General features: G+C 41.5%; 1 protein-coding gene across 6 annotated transcripts in view; it reads right to left on the bottom strand.

Annotated features, from left to right (window-relative positions):
• KLF12 (Kruppel like factor 12) overlaps window positions 1-14,690 on the bottom strand; it is a 238,273-nt gene that overhangs the window by 72,661 nt on the left and 150,922 nt on the right. For all 6 annotated transcript variants that reach the window (XM_027646772.1, XM_027646801.1, XM_027646810.1 and 3 more), the window contains exon 5: window positions 4,435-4,570. In XM_027646772.1, coding sequence (XP_027502573.1) covers window positions 4,435-4,570 — 136 coding nt within the window. The remainder of the gene's footprint in view (window positions 1-4,434; window positions 4,571-14,690) is intronic.

Genomic DNA, 14,690 nt, shown 5'->3' with positions numbered 1-14,690 from the left:
GAATTTTCTGTCTCTCCCTTACCCCAGAAAAGCAATATGCTACCTGAAGCATCATCAGTTTATATGCACAGTTCCTCTTTTCCTTGACATTTGAAAGAAAAAATGGTATCATTAAAGGAGTTCCCTCCACCTACAACACCTAAGGAGAAAAAAGTCTAGAGAGAAAGAGGAATTTCTGGATCTCTGAATTTTTACCAATATATTGATCAAAAGTTCATACTAAAAATCACCCTCTGCCTCTCCTGCTTCTGCCCTCAGCCTCTGCACACAGGAGACCTTAAGTTGTGCATATTCATAGAGAGAGATCTGCATGCTGTAAAATAATGTATTTTACCACACAAGTGTGCAGGGAAATAAGGAGATGAATGCCCTGTTCAGGGTTTGCATTACTACATACCATGGAGATGGCTCCTGAGCCCCAGTGCATCAGAGCAGCCTAGGGATGGAAGGGCTGCCAGGTCGAGGAAACAGCTTGTTGCCTCTGTGGGGGACCCTTAAAAAGTTTTACTGGTCTTCTAGGGATTGACTAATGCCTTCTCTTCCCTTGGCTTCATAAAGATTTTTAGAGCATATCTGAAATTTGACCCTGAATATAATGATGCTATTCTTGCTGTGCAATTAGCGTCAGTGGTGTCAGGCGCATAGAGGCAAATCTGCTCTTTGTTAGAGAGCTAGATGTCAAAGTGAGTTTGTAAAACATGCTACAAAAAGGATGAAATGCTGCTTACAATGCAAAGCCCACTGAAATCTCCATAATGCTGCAATATTTATTATCAGCCAGAGCATATGATCTGAGATTAATAAATTGTTCTTACTCCATATTTCCCAAGGCATAGCAACTACCATAAAGCAGCACTGTCACATGAAGAAATTTCATCAAAGTACCCTGTCTGAAATAACGACTTTGTTTATCTATAACTTTACATTATTGATTGGGTTTGTTGAACTGAAGGAGGACTATGAAGTCATTCCAAAAGAACTACTAAGAGACAAGTCTTGAAGCTCAGTCAATATAAAGCTAGCAGCAAGAATGCAATTTCCCTGAGAAAAAATAGTCATACTTGGTTATTTTACAAATATGCAAGCAAACTACATTCTGTTTGTGTAAATAAGAACTAATGCCAAACATGTGGCTCTCAGTGTTTCATTGTCACAATTTTTACTGCTAAAAATTTTGTTCTTGCAAGACTACAGTGGACGTGAAACAAAGCAGTAACAAAGGTGGATGCCTTCTAGGTTTAGAGGACATGAAAAGCAAAGCTTTCATGTAGGCATTCCAAACTGACCTGTGACCCAGCCACATAAGTATAATTTCCAAGACAAAAAGCTTAAAAATGGTTGTATTAAAACAGCAGTTTGTCCCCAAAAAGTGACTAGCTGATTTCCTTCAGCTTGTGGTTACAACCTTGGTTAACTCCACCTAGCAGACTTAGATTCAAGACAAAAAGCTGGAGCACTCAGTATGATCCTGTCACTACCAGCTTCTGGCATGCTGACTCCTCAGTCAGGCACTGTGGACTGATGTACCCTCACCTCACACTAGAGATCTGCAGTGCTGACATGTGTCCCAGGCAGCTGTCTGCACTGCCTGCAGTCAATGGAGAGGAATGGGTGCTCACAGGATGGACTCTTTCTCTCTCTCCCTAAATTAGACAGCTAGAATAGGTCAAAAGAATTACCGTCTGAACACACCAACTGCTCTCCGTCCCATATGCAGGGAGGTGAGATAACCAGCTTGGATGCAGATACCTATGTAGGCAACATGAATCCTGAATGCACAGGGAAAGCCAGGAGGCAAGGGAAGGCAAGGCACCAAGGCAATCCCCACAGCCCCATACATGGCATGAGGGGCTACACAGGATCTACACAAAGCAAATGCCCACCACGGGATAGTGAAATCCCCACATGGTTTGAAACCCCTTACTTCTCTTGGAGAATAGGCGGCAGTAGGCAAATATATATACATATATATATATATTTATAATCCTCATGCAGAATAACTTAATATATGTCCGAAAACCAACCAGGATAAGGTCAACTGTTGTCTTGCACCTGCTACTAGCATCTACAAACTAGGCTTGGTATGGTGTCTAACAAAGCCAAGCCCGCACAACAGTAACTGGTACTGAAGGAAAGGATGCTGCCATTCCTTTGGAAGTGCCATGCTGTACCTCCCAGCAAGTACATACAAGAAAGTATTTTTTGTTGTTAACTGTGTAACTATTCACAATAATTTACGGGCTTGCTTAGAGAAGAACACACTCTGTGGGACTGTTGTCTATACTCGAAGCCAGCCTGCCTTGCCTCACTTGGGCACTTGGCCTGGACCTATGTTTTACTGACTACTGAAGTAGTCTTACTATGCACATCCCTGTGCTGCCTGGTTATTCAGCAGAACAGTAGGTGCCTTTCAACATCCTCAGAGGAAATTCCCATCTGCTAAGTTTAGATACTGAAATTGAGCACACAGGATCTCCCTTTGGAAGGCTTCAAAGGCACTTTCCTTTCTGAAACAAAGGTATGTAGAAGAATGTGGGCTTCTTTCTCAGTGGACTTTTTTGCTAAACATCTAATATTAAGGTACGTATTAGATGCCTAAAATCAGAATAGAGCCTGCCTGTAGGGCACAATATTGCAGACCAAGAAAGAAATGGATTGAGTGAAGTTGGTGTAATGCGCCAACATTCCTTTTCAGCTCAGCAGCTGTATGTGTGGTGTCTATGACTGAGAATGAAGTAAAGACGACAAATTGCATATCACAGTCAAATTAGATTTTCCTAATGGGGCTTTTGAGATAAACTAACAGATTACTGTTTAAATAAAACCTGTAACAAGGATGAGTTGATGTTGTATTATTAAATTTCTTAATTTAATTCTGAAGCTCCAGAGCCAGCCAAGTAATATTCAACGCATTACCTTCACAAACTGTGGAATGCACTGTAGAAAAGCTAAAAAAGCTTTTCATGGTTTGACCAATTCTCTAAGCGTTCAAGCAATATCCATCACAGAGAACAGTATCTGCCTGCCAGTAATATATCAAAATTATTTGCTAGTGCTCCATGCTTCCTTTTTCATTAATTAGAAAGAACCACTTAGTGCAAAATCATGCTAGGTTGTTTTATTTTTCTGGCTTATTATGTGTGCTGTAATCTGAGAACAAAATACTCAGCACTTCAGGGCCCAGTATCGCAACTAGCGAATTCAAAGTACACAAGGGACCTGTCTCTCAAGCAATAATGTCACTGAGAAACCTTCACAAAGAAACCGTCCCTTCTTTTATAACGGTCAGAAGGGGAGCCTGCTAATCACGAGAGCCAACACCTTGCATTTCCTTGCCCATAAAAACATCTCTTCCTGCTTAAGGATAATATAGGTTTGAGGTTCAAAGTTACCGTGCCTGGTTAGAAGATCAATTAGTATATGTCTGGTGAAAACGCAAAAAAAAAAAAAAAAAAAAAAAAGGCAGTTCCTCCTCAAACATGGTTTAGGAATGTCAGTGGTTTTGGCTACTGATGTCCAGGAAAACAAAGAAAAAAGTTTTTAGATACATTTAAAATGTGTCCATAATAATTTATAAAATAACAAAGTCTAATGGCCTTTATTATATGCATTTTTCTTTAATAATGTCCAGAATACCCATATTTTGAACCCCTCAGATAAAGTAATGGGTTCTGTGGGTCTAGCACAGGCTTCAGTGCCTGGAGGCTCTAGTTCTATTTCCAGCTCTGTTTCAGAGGTACAGGGTGACCTTTACGCATAACCTCATTTTCCTCACCTATAAAATGGGGATATTAATACTTATTTACCTCACAGTTGGTTCCCTTCCAGCTGCTACAGTGACTGAACAAGCTCATATATCTACAGAATTGCTAATGTTCATGATAAACTGTTTCTTTTTTTTCAAACAAGCAATGTAGACACTAAATTGAGAACTTATTTGTCCGTCCAGTTAGTAAAGTACACAGAAAAATAACCGCAATGGAAAAACCGTTCAAAGCCACTCACTAATTTTCTTCCAAAAACACTGTCCCTTCAGGAGAAATGTAGCTAGTTCCTGTCTGATAGCAAGTAGAATCCACTTCTTGATGCTGTTTTTAGTCAAGAAAAAAATTTCATGGTTTTTAAGTGGAAATCTAACCTGATCTCCCTTTGGAGAGGATATAAAACCACTGTAAGCTTTGCAAGTAAATAAAGGGGAAGAAACAATTTCAATTTCAAACTCAACCTAATAATGAGGGCAAAGAGAAAGAAAGGAAAAGACAACGAGAGATGAGAGATATAGTCATCTCTTCCCGAAGGGAACAAAGCTACATGGAAGAGATGCTGTCAGGTATGCAGCCCGCAGCTGAGAGGACACCCCTGTGGCACCGGTGCCTCCATCAGCCTGGGAACACCTCAGCAACACTCATCTTGCTCTGGGAATATGATACTTACTCTTGTACTGCTCTGGCTATGGAGAGCGCTGTAGATCCAGTTTCATTAACGCTATCTAAGGTCACATTTGGCAGGTCGTCATCATCACTGTCACTTTTAATTTGTCTGGGAGATAGGCCTCGGGGGTCCATTTGTGCTGGAAAGAGACATATAACGGATTAATATGAGCGTGCTGAAATTAATCTTGTCCCAGAACAACATCAGGGCGCACAACACATCCGCCTGCTCTGGTCAGGTAGCATTGCTTGTGCTGAGCTTCCCAAATCAGGTGACAGGTGGGCAAAGTCATCCAGCGGTGCCACAGCTGGGTGCAAGCACTACCAGCGCATACAGGTGTGTGAATTCACAAAGGCTACACCAGTGTACTTGGCAGTACCAAAATACAAGTGTACATGCAACATCCAACAAAAACTCAGGTTACCCTCAAGTTACTTACTCTTCCTATCTTCAGAAAGTGAAGGCAAAGGGCTACATCTGCTTTGTGCAACACAGAACACTCAACAACACATTTTACAGCAAAATTCCAGGAGCAATCTCTGATTTCAAGCGTTCATCATGAGGTACCAGGATGGAACCCACGTCACTCCATCCAACGAAAATTTAGATATGTAAAACTCCAGCTGTCCTGATTTCTCACACATTGCTGTCAGCTCAACACTGATGTCAGCCTCTGAAGGATCCTTCGTTCTACATTACATACGTAACTTCACACAGGCAAACAACTTTCAAGTGATTGATATCAGGGTGCCTAGTCAAATTTTTTTGAAAAGTCCCGTAGTCTCAGGTCTTACAAATATCTGAATATCAGGAATTGCAAGACTGTTTTATACCTCCATAGCATACAGTATCCATACTGTATGGCAATGGAGTAAGTGCCCAGGTGCTGGCAATGGCAGCTGCAGGGGCCTCTGTGCAGAGTGGCTGGGGCTGCCTCATGCTGGTCACAGCCAGTTCGAGCTGCTCCAACAACCCAATGCAGGATGTGGCTGAGCCCTGCAGCTGTGGTGAGGGTGTCTCGGGGAAAACAGGATTAAGAAAAAGCAAAAAAACTGGCCAAGAGAGGAGGGAGGAAAAAATACGCTTTACGCTGAGGGTGGTAAAGTACTGGAACAGGCTGCCCAGGGAAGTTGTGGAGTCTCCCTCTCTGGAGACATTCAAAACCCACCTGGATGTGTTCCTGTGTAACCTGCTCTACGTGACCCTGCCCTGGCAAGGAGGTTGGACTAGATGATCTCCAGAGGTCCCTTCCAACCCTAACAGTTCTGTGATTCTGTGAAATAGCTCTGCAGGCACCAACATGAGAAGAGACTGAGGGAAGGAGGTTCTTCATAGTGGTGCAGAAGTTCCCCTGCAGCCCCTAGAAAAGACCACTGTGGACCAGGCTGTCCTGATGGGAACTGCTATTTATAGGGAACCCACACTGGAGTAAGGGAACAGTGTGAGGAGGAAGAGCAGCAGAGAGGAACCATTATGTACTAACCACAGTCCCCAGTCCCCATTTCCTGTCCCCCTGGGATGGGGGAGGGAGAAGAGCTGGGAATCAAGTAAAGTTGAGCCCTGGAAAAGGGGGTTGGGGGTGGTGGTTTTCACCAACCTAATCTACTTTTAACTAGCAATAAATTATTTTTCCCACACTGAGTATTCTTTGTCTGTGATGGTAATTGGTAAGTGATCTCCCCGTCTTTATCTTGACCCTTGAGTTCTTCCACTTTATCTTTCCTGCTATTATGAGGGGAAGTGTGAGAGTGGCTGGGTGTGTGCCCGGCAGACAGCCAAAATCAACCCACCAGAGTTAGGTTTTGTGCCAAAGAGAGGGGAAACAAGAAGAGAGCAGAAAGGCAGGTGACTTGCCTTCCCTCTTATGCTGATTGCTGCCTTCAAAGGGAAGAAAGAACAATCCACATATGGGGAAGGGGAGGAAATGAAGAGACAGGCACGGGAGAAAATATGGGGCACAAGTGTGACTTGGGATAGTGCTGAGAGGAACTGGGGGGGTTGCTTGTGCCAAGGGACAAATCCAGAGACAAACTTGAGAAGTAATGTAGAGAAAAAGACATTCCTTCTTACTCATGAAATACCACACAGGATTAGTAAATGCTGAGAGACACTGAAGGCAGCTGGAGTACAGAGCAAAACTGGAGAGATGCCTGACTCTGCAAGGGAAGCGTAGGAAGGGGAAAGACACATGGAGATTTGTGTAAAAATGTGTTTATTTTGTTTGGTTGGATGAAATAAGGGAATTCGCAGTTATTCATTTAAAGAGCCAACTGTTGCAGTTTGTTAGCTTGTGCTCTCCTGTACTGCAGTGTCAGAGACAGGACACTTTCTGGGTCTTGTAACATGATTTTCAAGAAAGGTATTAATTCCTACTCAATTCTGGCTAGCCATGGACCTGGACAACAGGTATCACAGGTTTCCTCTAGAGATCATGAACAGTTCAGTAGGCCCAGTTCACCTAGGGAGAAGGCCCAAAAGTCACAGTTAAAGTTCCCATTTTGCCATCTTTCTTATGTTACAGTGTTCTCTGACTCTAGTAAAAGGACTGAGTTAACAATGAAAAATGGGAGGGCTGTAGATACTTCAGGAGCTGTGCAGATGATGAGTAGCACTGATGGATTGCCGGGCTCTTGAAAAGAAAGTACCCCACAAATGAGTGATGACTCGAGGGAAAGTTGGTCTTAAATTTTAATTCATGTCTTAGCTGTGAACCACCTCTGAGTAAAAGAATAGTGAGTGATTACAAACTACCCTTCAGCTGTTTTTCTTTTTTATGTTAAAGAACTTCATAAAGAAAATACAGTGAAAATATGTTCAGTAAGCTGATGAACAACCCCTTCTGGAATCACAGTGCATTTACAGTTGCACAGTACTATTTCTACTAGCTTTCTCCTAGCACAGTTTATGTGTCTCAGTAATGTTGGTTACGTTTGGACTGCTTATTATTTCTTTCATATATGGTAAATTAAACACCTTTTCCTTATCAAAGCAAAGACTATTGACAATGAATAGTGTCCTACGAGACAAACACACAGCAACTTAGAAATTGTTCAAAACATTTAATTATTTTAGGCAGAAAGAGTACCATTCTGACTGTGCTTTTTAAAATCACGACTTACACATGATGATATTCAATGTGTACCTGAGCATTAGGGACAATCTAGCATTTGATTTAAGAGCAACTGAACCATCTAGTCAGCTGATTTAGTCCCAGAAAACTGGAAAGAAGTGTTACTTCTGCCTTGTTTACTAATGTTCCTTCTTAAAAGCATGAGGTTATTACTATGTGTTTCATTAATACTTCATTTTTTTCACAGAATCATAAGAAGGCTTGGGTTTGAAGGGACCTTCAAGATCATCTATTTCCAACTGCACTGTCGTGGGGAGAGACACCTTCCACTAGGCCAAGTTGCTCAGGGCCCCACCCAATCTGGCCATGAACAGTTCCAGAGATGGGGCATCCACAACTTCTCTGGGCAACCTGTTCCAGTGCCTCACTATCCTCTGAGTAAAGCTTTTTTTCTTTGAAGTGAACCTCATTACAAAAAGTTATGTTTGTATCTGCCCAATATTTAAATGTGCTACAGGTGACAGATTTGTGAAAGCTAATTGTTTGTCAACAAAATGAAAAATTTTAACAAAAAACTATATAAACTGTGGTTTAATCTGACCTGCACTACAGTAGAAGTTTTAAGTAGCTAGCTCAGAAACTAAGCCTAACTTGAAATGAAGAAAGTTGTTACATAATTTAGTCTGTAATACAGTTATTATACACCAATTCTGATCACGCAAGCATGAATACACCTACATAAAAACAGGTGGTATAAATACATATGAAAAATCTTACATACTTTTGTTCCTCATAAGACATATTGTTTCATTATTATTGCAGGTTACTGGCTCTTCAAATACTGTTGAGAGTCCTATGACATTTGGTATCGGTTTTAGATTACTAGAGGAATGTGCTAGGATGAAAACTCTCAATTACCTTCTTTTTGTGTCTGCTCAGTAAGTCCTACTCCGCACACTCCTAACACAGCCACGAAGTTGCCAATGGGGTTGTACTTTTGCACCTAGGGATAATACGGCACAATGGGCACAGTTTGCCCCATCAGACACCGATGTTTGAACACACCATGAGATGCTGCAACATGTGAGCATGGTGAGGACAAAAGGTGAGGAATGGAAATGTACCAGTGGGCAAATTCGAAGGCAGGGAACTCAAGGACATTTTCTGTTATATTTTTGCAATAAACCTAACCAAAGCTTGTAATTAAGTAAGATAATGATCTAGGGATTATTCCCTTATTTTTTTTTACGTCGGCCCACATATACATCCTTTTTAGTCTCCCTCCCCATTTGTCACTTCTTTTCAGCTTGCAGATTTGAGTGGCCAAGGCACTGGGTAGCTGAGGTGACTAACCGGGAAGCTGAACTTTGCCGCAGCCAGACGGTGTAAACTGCCCTGTTTTCTCATCAGCATGGCTGCAGCTGCCAGGGGGGAAATAGCCTTTAAAGCTATTCTCCTACCCGAAATGAGCCGTGAGAATAACCAACTGGCCAAACGCCCAACAGATATCTCCTCCTCACCACTCACTGCAGCGTGCAAACTGCAGCACAGGATTTTTATACATTAAGAGTTCATGACTCCTACTTATGTCAACAGCTTTGACTTTCTCTTGGACATCTAAGAACAACTGTTGAACTGCTGGCACCAAGGTTTATAAATACCAGCCTCAGTTCATAAACACTGAATTAAAAGTAATTACTGGCCTAATGAACATCAAACGGGAAAGAATGAAGAGAAGTAGGCAAGAGATAATTTAGCAAATAAGATTAAAAAGGTGCAGGACAAGTGAGTGATGGAATGCAATTGGCAAGCAAAGTGGAGGAAAGCCCACAAAACATGCCAGTGCATTTTAACCTCCCTTTGTGCTGTACCTTGCCCTAACAACCAAGCTTTTCCTTGAACTTAGGGCCATGGGTCCAGAAGGAACTCATCTGGGTCACTGAATCGAGTCCTCCCTAACACAGGCAGACACACTTAATTAATAAAGCCCAAGCCCTACACCTGAACTGGTTTTCTTGCTACTCCTCTTGAAAGGCAAGATTTGTCCAACAGAGCTATCTGGTGGTTTTGTGAAGTGTGAATGAAGTTAAGGTGAGGCAAGAAAAAAGAAATGAGTCAGAGACTGCTGCTTTCATGGGACAAAGATGCCATTGAATGGGCGCACAGGAGCTATAGAAGCAAGCTGTTAGCTCTCCATGCTGAACAGACTGGCGAGCCAGGGGAGTTATTTAAGAACATCTGCAAGTGCTGAAGGCTGCAAGTGACCACATTGCTGTTACCCTCAAGAAACAATGGTCCTTTTTTGCTACAGAAAGTACAGAGAATTGCTCATGATGCACATACATATATGCAATCACTTCTCAATGCCCCCTTTGCCAAACTAACAAATAGGAGCTTCCCTTTGGGCAGTAAGAGGAAATTCACTTTCTGCACTTGTTTTAAAGTAAGATGTGCAAATGGATCTCACATAAGGCACATATCAATTTGTAAATGCTACAGAACTTGGTCTACCATCATTAATACTGCATTTGCCAGCTGTCAGTTGCCAGTAGGAAAAAGTCTGATCTAGATCAGGTACAAGTTTGCTTCTATTTCTATTAAACTAAATAGTTTTTTGCTTTAAAATTTTTTCGGGCTGTGGGGGCCAGACAATACCTGATCCTGCTTTTGAGGGCAAAATTGCCTGTTCTACAGCGCTAGAAGAGATTTAAACTTGCACAGCAGCTTTCCAACAAGCACTGAATGAATTTGAGATTTCTGGCACACAGCTGCATTGGTTTTGACATGGTAGGGGATTAGCCATGTCAAGGAAGCAAAATCTCTGGGAAGGATCCAGGCTGTTGGTTGCTAAGGGCAGATGAACCCCTTGAAACAGGACGCAGTCTCCACCTTCCCAGTGGAGTAACCCAAGCACAAAGCCACACTATCACAGTGTTTTTTTCCTTTTTCCACTCTCTTAACTAGTGCTCCTGTCCACATTCTGGAAACTCTTGGGAAGGAGGGGACTGTGGATTTAAATTGCTCCAGGCTGATGAGAGCCCAGCATGTCTCCTCCCACTTCTCACACATGTGTTGCTCATACTAAGCTGTTAGGTAAATGCTGTCCCCGTCTGTCATATTTGGGCTTCACCCAAGTATGTCCTAACCTCTCTGCTTCTTTCCAGTGATTAATAAGGGATACACACTTTTGTCTGATGTGGTCAGACAAAGCCAAGTGCTGTCAGAAATCCTGCAGTTGGATGCCTGCAGGTGTCATGAAAAGGACCATACAACATCACACTGCTGTCACCACTGGCAGTTTTCAGTTACTGCAACCTGATTTACTTTAGTCACATTTCGTGTGAGTGAAAGGGATGAAAACTCAACCCAGCAGTAGGCTTATGAAGACTCACTAGAAGTAACTTCATGTCTACATACTATCTTTCATTTAGAGGCAAATATGAACCACTTGGGCTACAGATAAACGAAATATTTAAGAGCCAGGAGAAAATAAAGTAACTTTCAGGAGTTTTGTCTGTCTCTATAGCTAAGCCACACAGTAATTACCTGATGTTGAAATGACTCATTATGAGATGATGCTTGCTGGTGTGAAAGCAGAGAGAAAAAATTTCAGCATCCTGAAATACCGAAGGCTCTGTCTACTCCAGCTTAAAACCTCAGTTTTCTGCATTGAATTAACTTCTCTGCTAATAACTTTTTAAACATACATACACGTAGGTCTGCTGATACACCACACCACAATAAAAACTGAATTATGCTTAGTTGCTCTCTTAATTAAGAATCTATTTCTGCTTTTTGAAAGGATTTACAAATTCAGAGTTCCATTGCTTTTGTTTCACACATGAACTCCCCATCCTGCTTTCTCTGAAGGATGCCTTTTAACTTGCTAATCAAAATGATTCTTCATGATGGGATTTCTGTGTGGCCCTGGCATCCAGCCACTAAGACTTGCCAGTCAGAAGCAGGGTTACATGGCTCTGCAGTGTGCAGACTAACACCAACACCTTTTTTAGGTGAGACGTCAGCCTGGATGGTGGGGAAGCCCCTCTGGGCTTGCCAGTTCTGATCCAAGCCTGGGTGACGTGTTTTTTCTCGGAAACACAGCCCCAGGTTTTAATTGTGATGCAAGTTTAAATGAAGCAGAAATATGAGGTGCCTCAAATAAGTCAGAAAGGGTCATGATTACTGTTTCTTAGAAACTCCTCTCCAGTGGCTTCTAGTACATGCTGGCATACAAGTTAAAGATCATCTCTATCTGTAAGCAATGCCGCTGTGCACTTACTTCCATTAGGAATGGAAAACCAGTATTACCCTACATGCCAAAACTAACATTTACAAGAATCGCATTATTACTGCTGTTACACATGTGTGTCCCTGTGTCTGCAGAGCATGAGGGATTGAAGTAGCAAAGTGACATTTGCTGCCAAACTCCTACAAGGATGGTAGTGGAAAATATGGCTAAGAAAATTGTAGGGCACTCATGTAGCACAATACACTATTAATCTGCAAAAGAAGAAAGCATCTTAGTTTGAACCTAATAACAATAACAATAAAAATAATAATCTGCCACTCGCAACGACCCCATGACCTAACAATGCTAACAGTATGTTTCAATCAGCCCCCATCTCCTCTCACAGCCCTAGACCTCAGGACCTACTAGACACTGTGAGGGGAGGGAAGTGCCACTGTCTTTAGGTACCTGTACTGCAAATAGAACCATCGACAATCCTCCCACACAGCCGATCAGAGGGAGATGGGTGCCTTCAGGATGCTGAGCCTACTCGTCTCCATGGGCTGCACAGGAAATTCAGCAGTGTAAGCCCCCCTCTCTCCTCTTGCTGGGTGCTGGACCACCAGTCCTGGCAAAGGAAAGAGACTTGGTGTCCCCTTGAGCCATTGTGGACCTGCTCCTTGGTGGCAAGAGGACAACAGAAGCCTTTGCCATGCGATTCTGAAACGCCTTGGTTTTCAGGGAAAGGAGCAAAAGTGTCTGGGGGGATCCCAGAAAGTGTCTGAGATCAGACAGCTGCACAGTGCTGGCAACAGCACTATGCAGGCTTGCTTGTTCCCACTTTCTTCCCACCTGTCACTGTTCACTTAATGTCAAAGAGGTGCCTCAGTCCCCAACACTGCAACTAAAGAAAAGGATCCTTGGCCTCAGGGCCTTAGGAGGCAAATGTGGAGAAGTCATTCACAAGGGGTCAAAGTAATCATATCAAAAATAATCATCTGCCAACAGTTATGAATACTGCTGTGTCCAAACCACAACTCTGGAATCTAAGTTTGGCATACAGCATAGTTCAGTACCTGAAATACTTGAAGAAGGAAACTGCTGGTCAACAGTGACTTCTTTTGCTTTCTTAAACTGAAACTGTCTCAAATGCCTCTGATAAAAAAATGTACCTGGGTGGATCAAATACCAAGCAGAGGAACCAACTCATCTCATCCTTCTTGTAAAACAGATTTTAAAACTGTGCAAGCCCAGCCTCAGACTACAGTTTGATATCTGAAGCAACTGAACATCCTCCTTCTTGGAAATTTTTTTAGAGAAGAGGAAACCAGCATGGACTTGTCCAGTAGGAGGATGTCAAAAGAGAATGTAACAAACATCACTACATGTTTTTAATGGTGGAAGCAACACTTTCAGATGTAGATGTACAGGAGCTATATCAAACTATAACATCAGAGATTAAGTGTGGTACTCAGGTTTATTTAATATGTTTTAGGAAACAGAATCCTGTCTTTATGGACCTAACAAATACATGTGAATAACAGTATTGATGATTTCCTCCTTCTAAGCTGGTCCATACTACATGAAGCACATATACGGCATTTTTCTTTCTATTTAAAGTTCATTATAAATGATTTATGCATTGAAAGAATGCTCTGCACACACCTATCAGATTTTCAATCAAAACAGCTTGGTGCCTAGAAGAGGTAGTAGAATTGGTCGATTTATTTCATAAAACTTTATGTACAAAGCAGCAGTATCCATGAACGTAATGGTCAGAATATAGAGTCTACAGGGGTAATTTTTATTACAATTTATAGCAAGATTACCCATACTCCACAGTTTTCAGATTTTATTGAGATTTTATGGGACTATATGGCTAGAGCAGTTAACTGCACTTACCATAGCTATGGTTCACAGAGAATGGAAATTGGCACTGAATGCACAGTGTAACTAATCTACCAGGGAATATTAATTGCTATGATCCAATCAAAGGCAATATTTAAAATCATTTCAACAGTCAAATAATTTGCCATAAACCTGTAAAAGAATAGCTGAATGGAGAAATATAGAGGTGAGAGTGATTGCATGGATGTAAAATATGCACATATTTAAGCATCTCTGTCATCGGGTTGTATACATAAACACAGAAAACCATTTTTTAAACAAAGGACTTTTCTCTTTCTAAGCTATTTCAATGCCACAAAACCTCATCTACACAAAAAAAGAAACTACTAGGATTACTGAGATTTATATATCACCGAGCATTTAGTACACAAATATTCTATCACCAAAAGTAAACAAAGAAAACAACAAGGACTGAATATATTTAATATTAAATAAAATATTGCAAAGCCACTACACAATGGTAGCAGACTGCAACCTACACACTGCAACAAATATCCAGAGATATTTTAGACAACAGAAAGTTTCCAGCAGGTTGGTCCAAGACACAATAAAACCCAACGCAGAGATAAAATAAATGAGAAGTTTCAAGCATGTGCTTCTGCTGGATCCAAATTTGGGATAAAAGCAACCAGATCAAAGCTCAGCCCTGGTGAGAACACAGAACTGAAGGACCAAAAGCATTCTTGACATGGTAGACAAGGAATTAACAGCTTCCAAGAGGTGCAGGGACTAAGGATATATCAAAATGGATTTCCTCATCCTGCTTATGCTGGGCTTTGTAAATAAAGTTGGAATATGCACCTATCTCATTCCCTTCACCAAACCTGCTCCTAGTTAAAAACATATAATCCATAAAATACATAAAATCATACAATCCACTGTTGATTAATCTTAAAACAGCATGTGCTTCTGTAGTGGAGAAACCTAAGCTTGCCACTAGTAAGTCACCAGAAATAGGACTTCTCTGAAGATTTAAGTAGAAGTCTGTTTATTGAACTCTCCATAGTTAACCTAATTTTGTCTTAATTCAATCTCCTTCTCAGTTTCAAA

The sequence above is a fragment of the Corapipo altera genome, unplaced genomic scaffold, assembly GCF_003945725.1.
Source record: "Corapipo altera isolate COAL_440 unplaced genomic scaffold, ASM394572v1 0, whole genome shotgun sequence".
NCBI classification, from domain to species: Eukaryota; Metazoa; Chordata; class Aves; order Passeriformes; family Pipridae; genus Corapipo; species Corapipo altera.
This window is presented reverse-complemented; position numbering and strand designations above follow the sequence as displayed.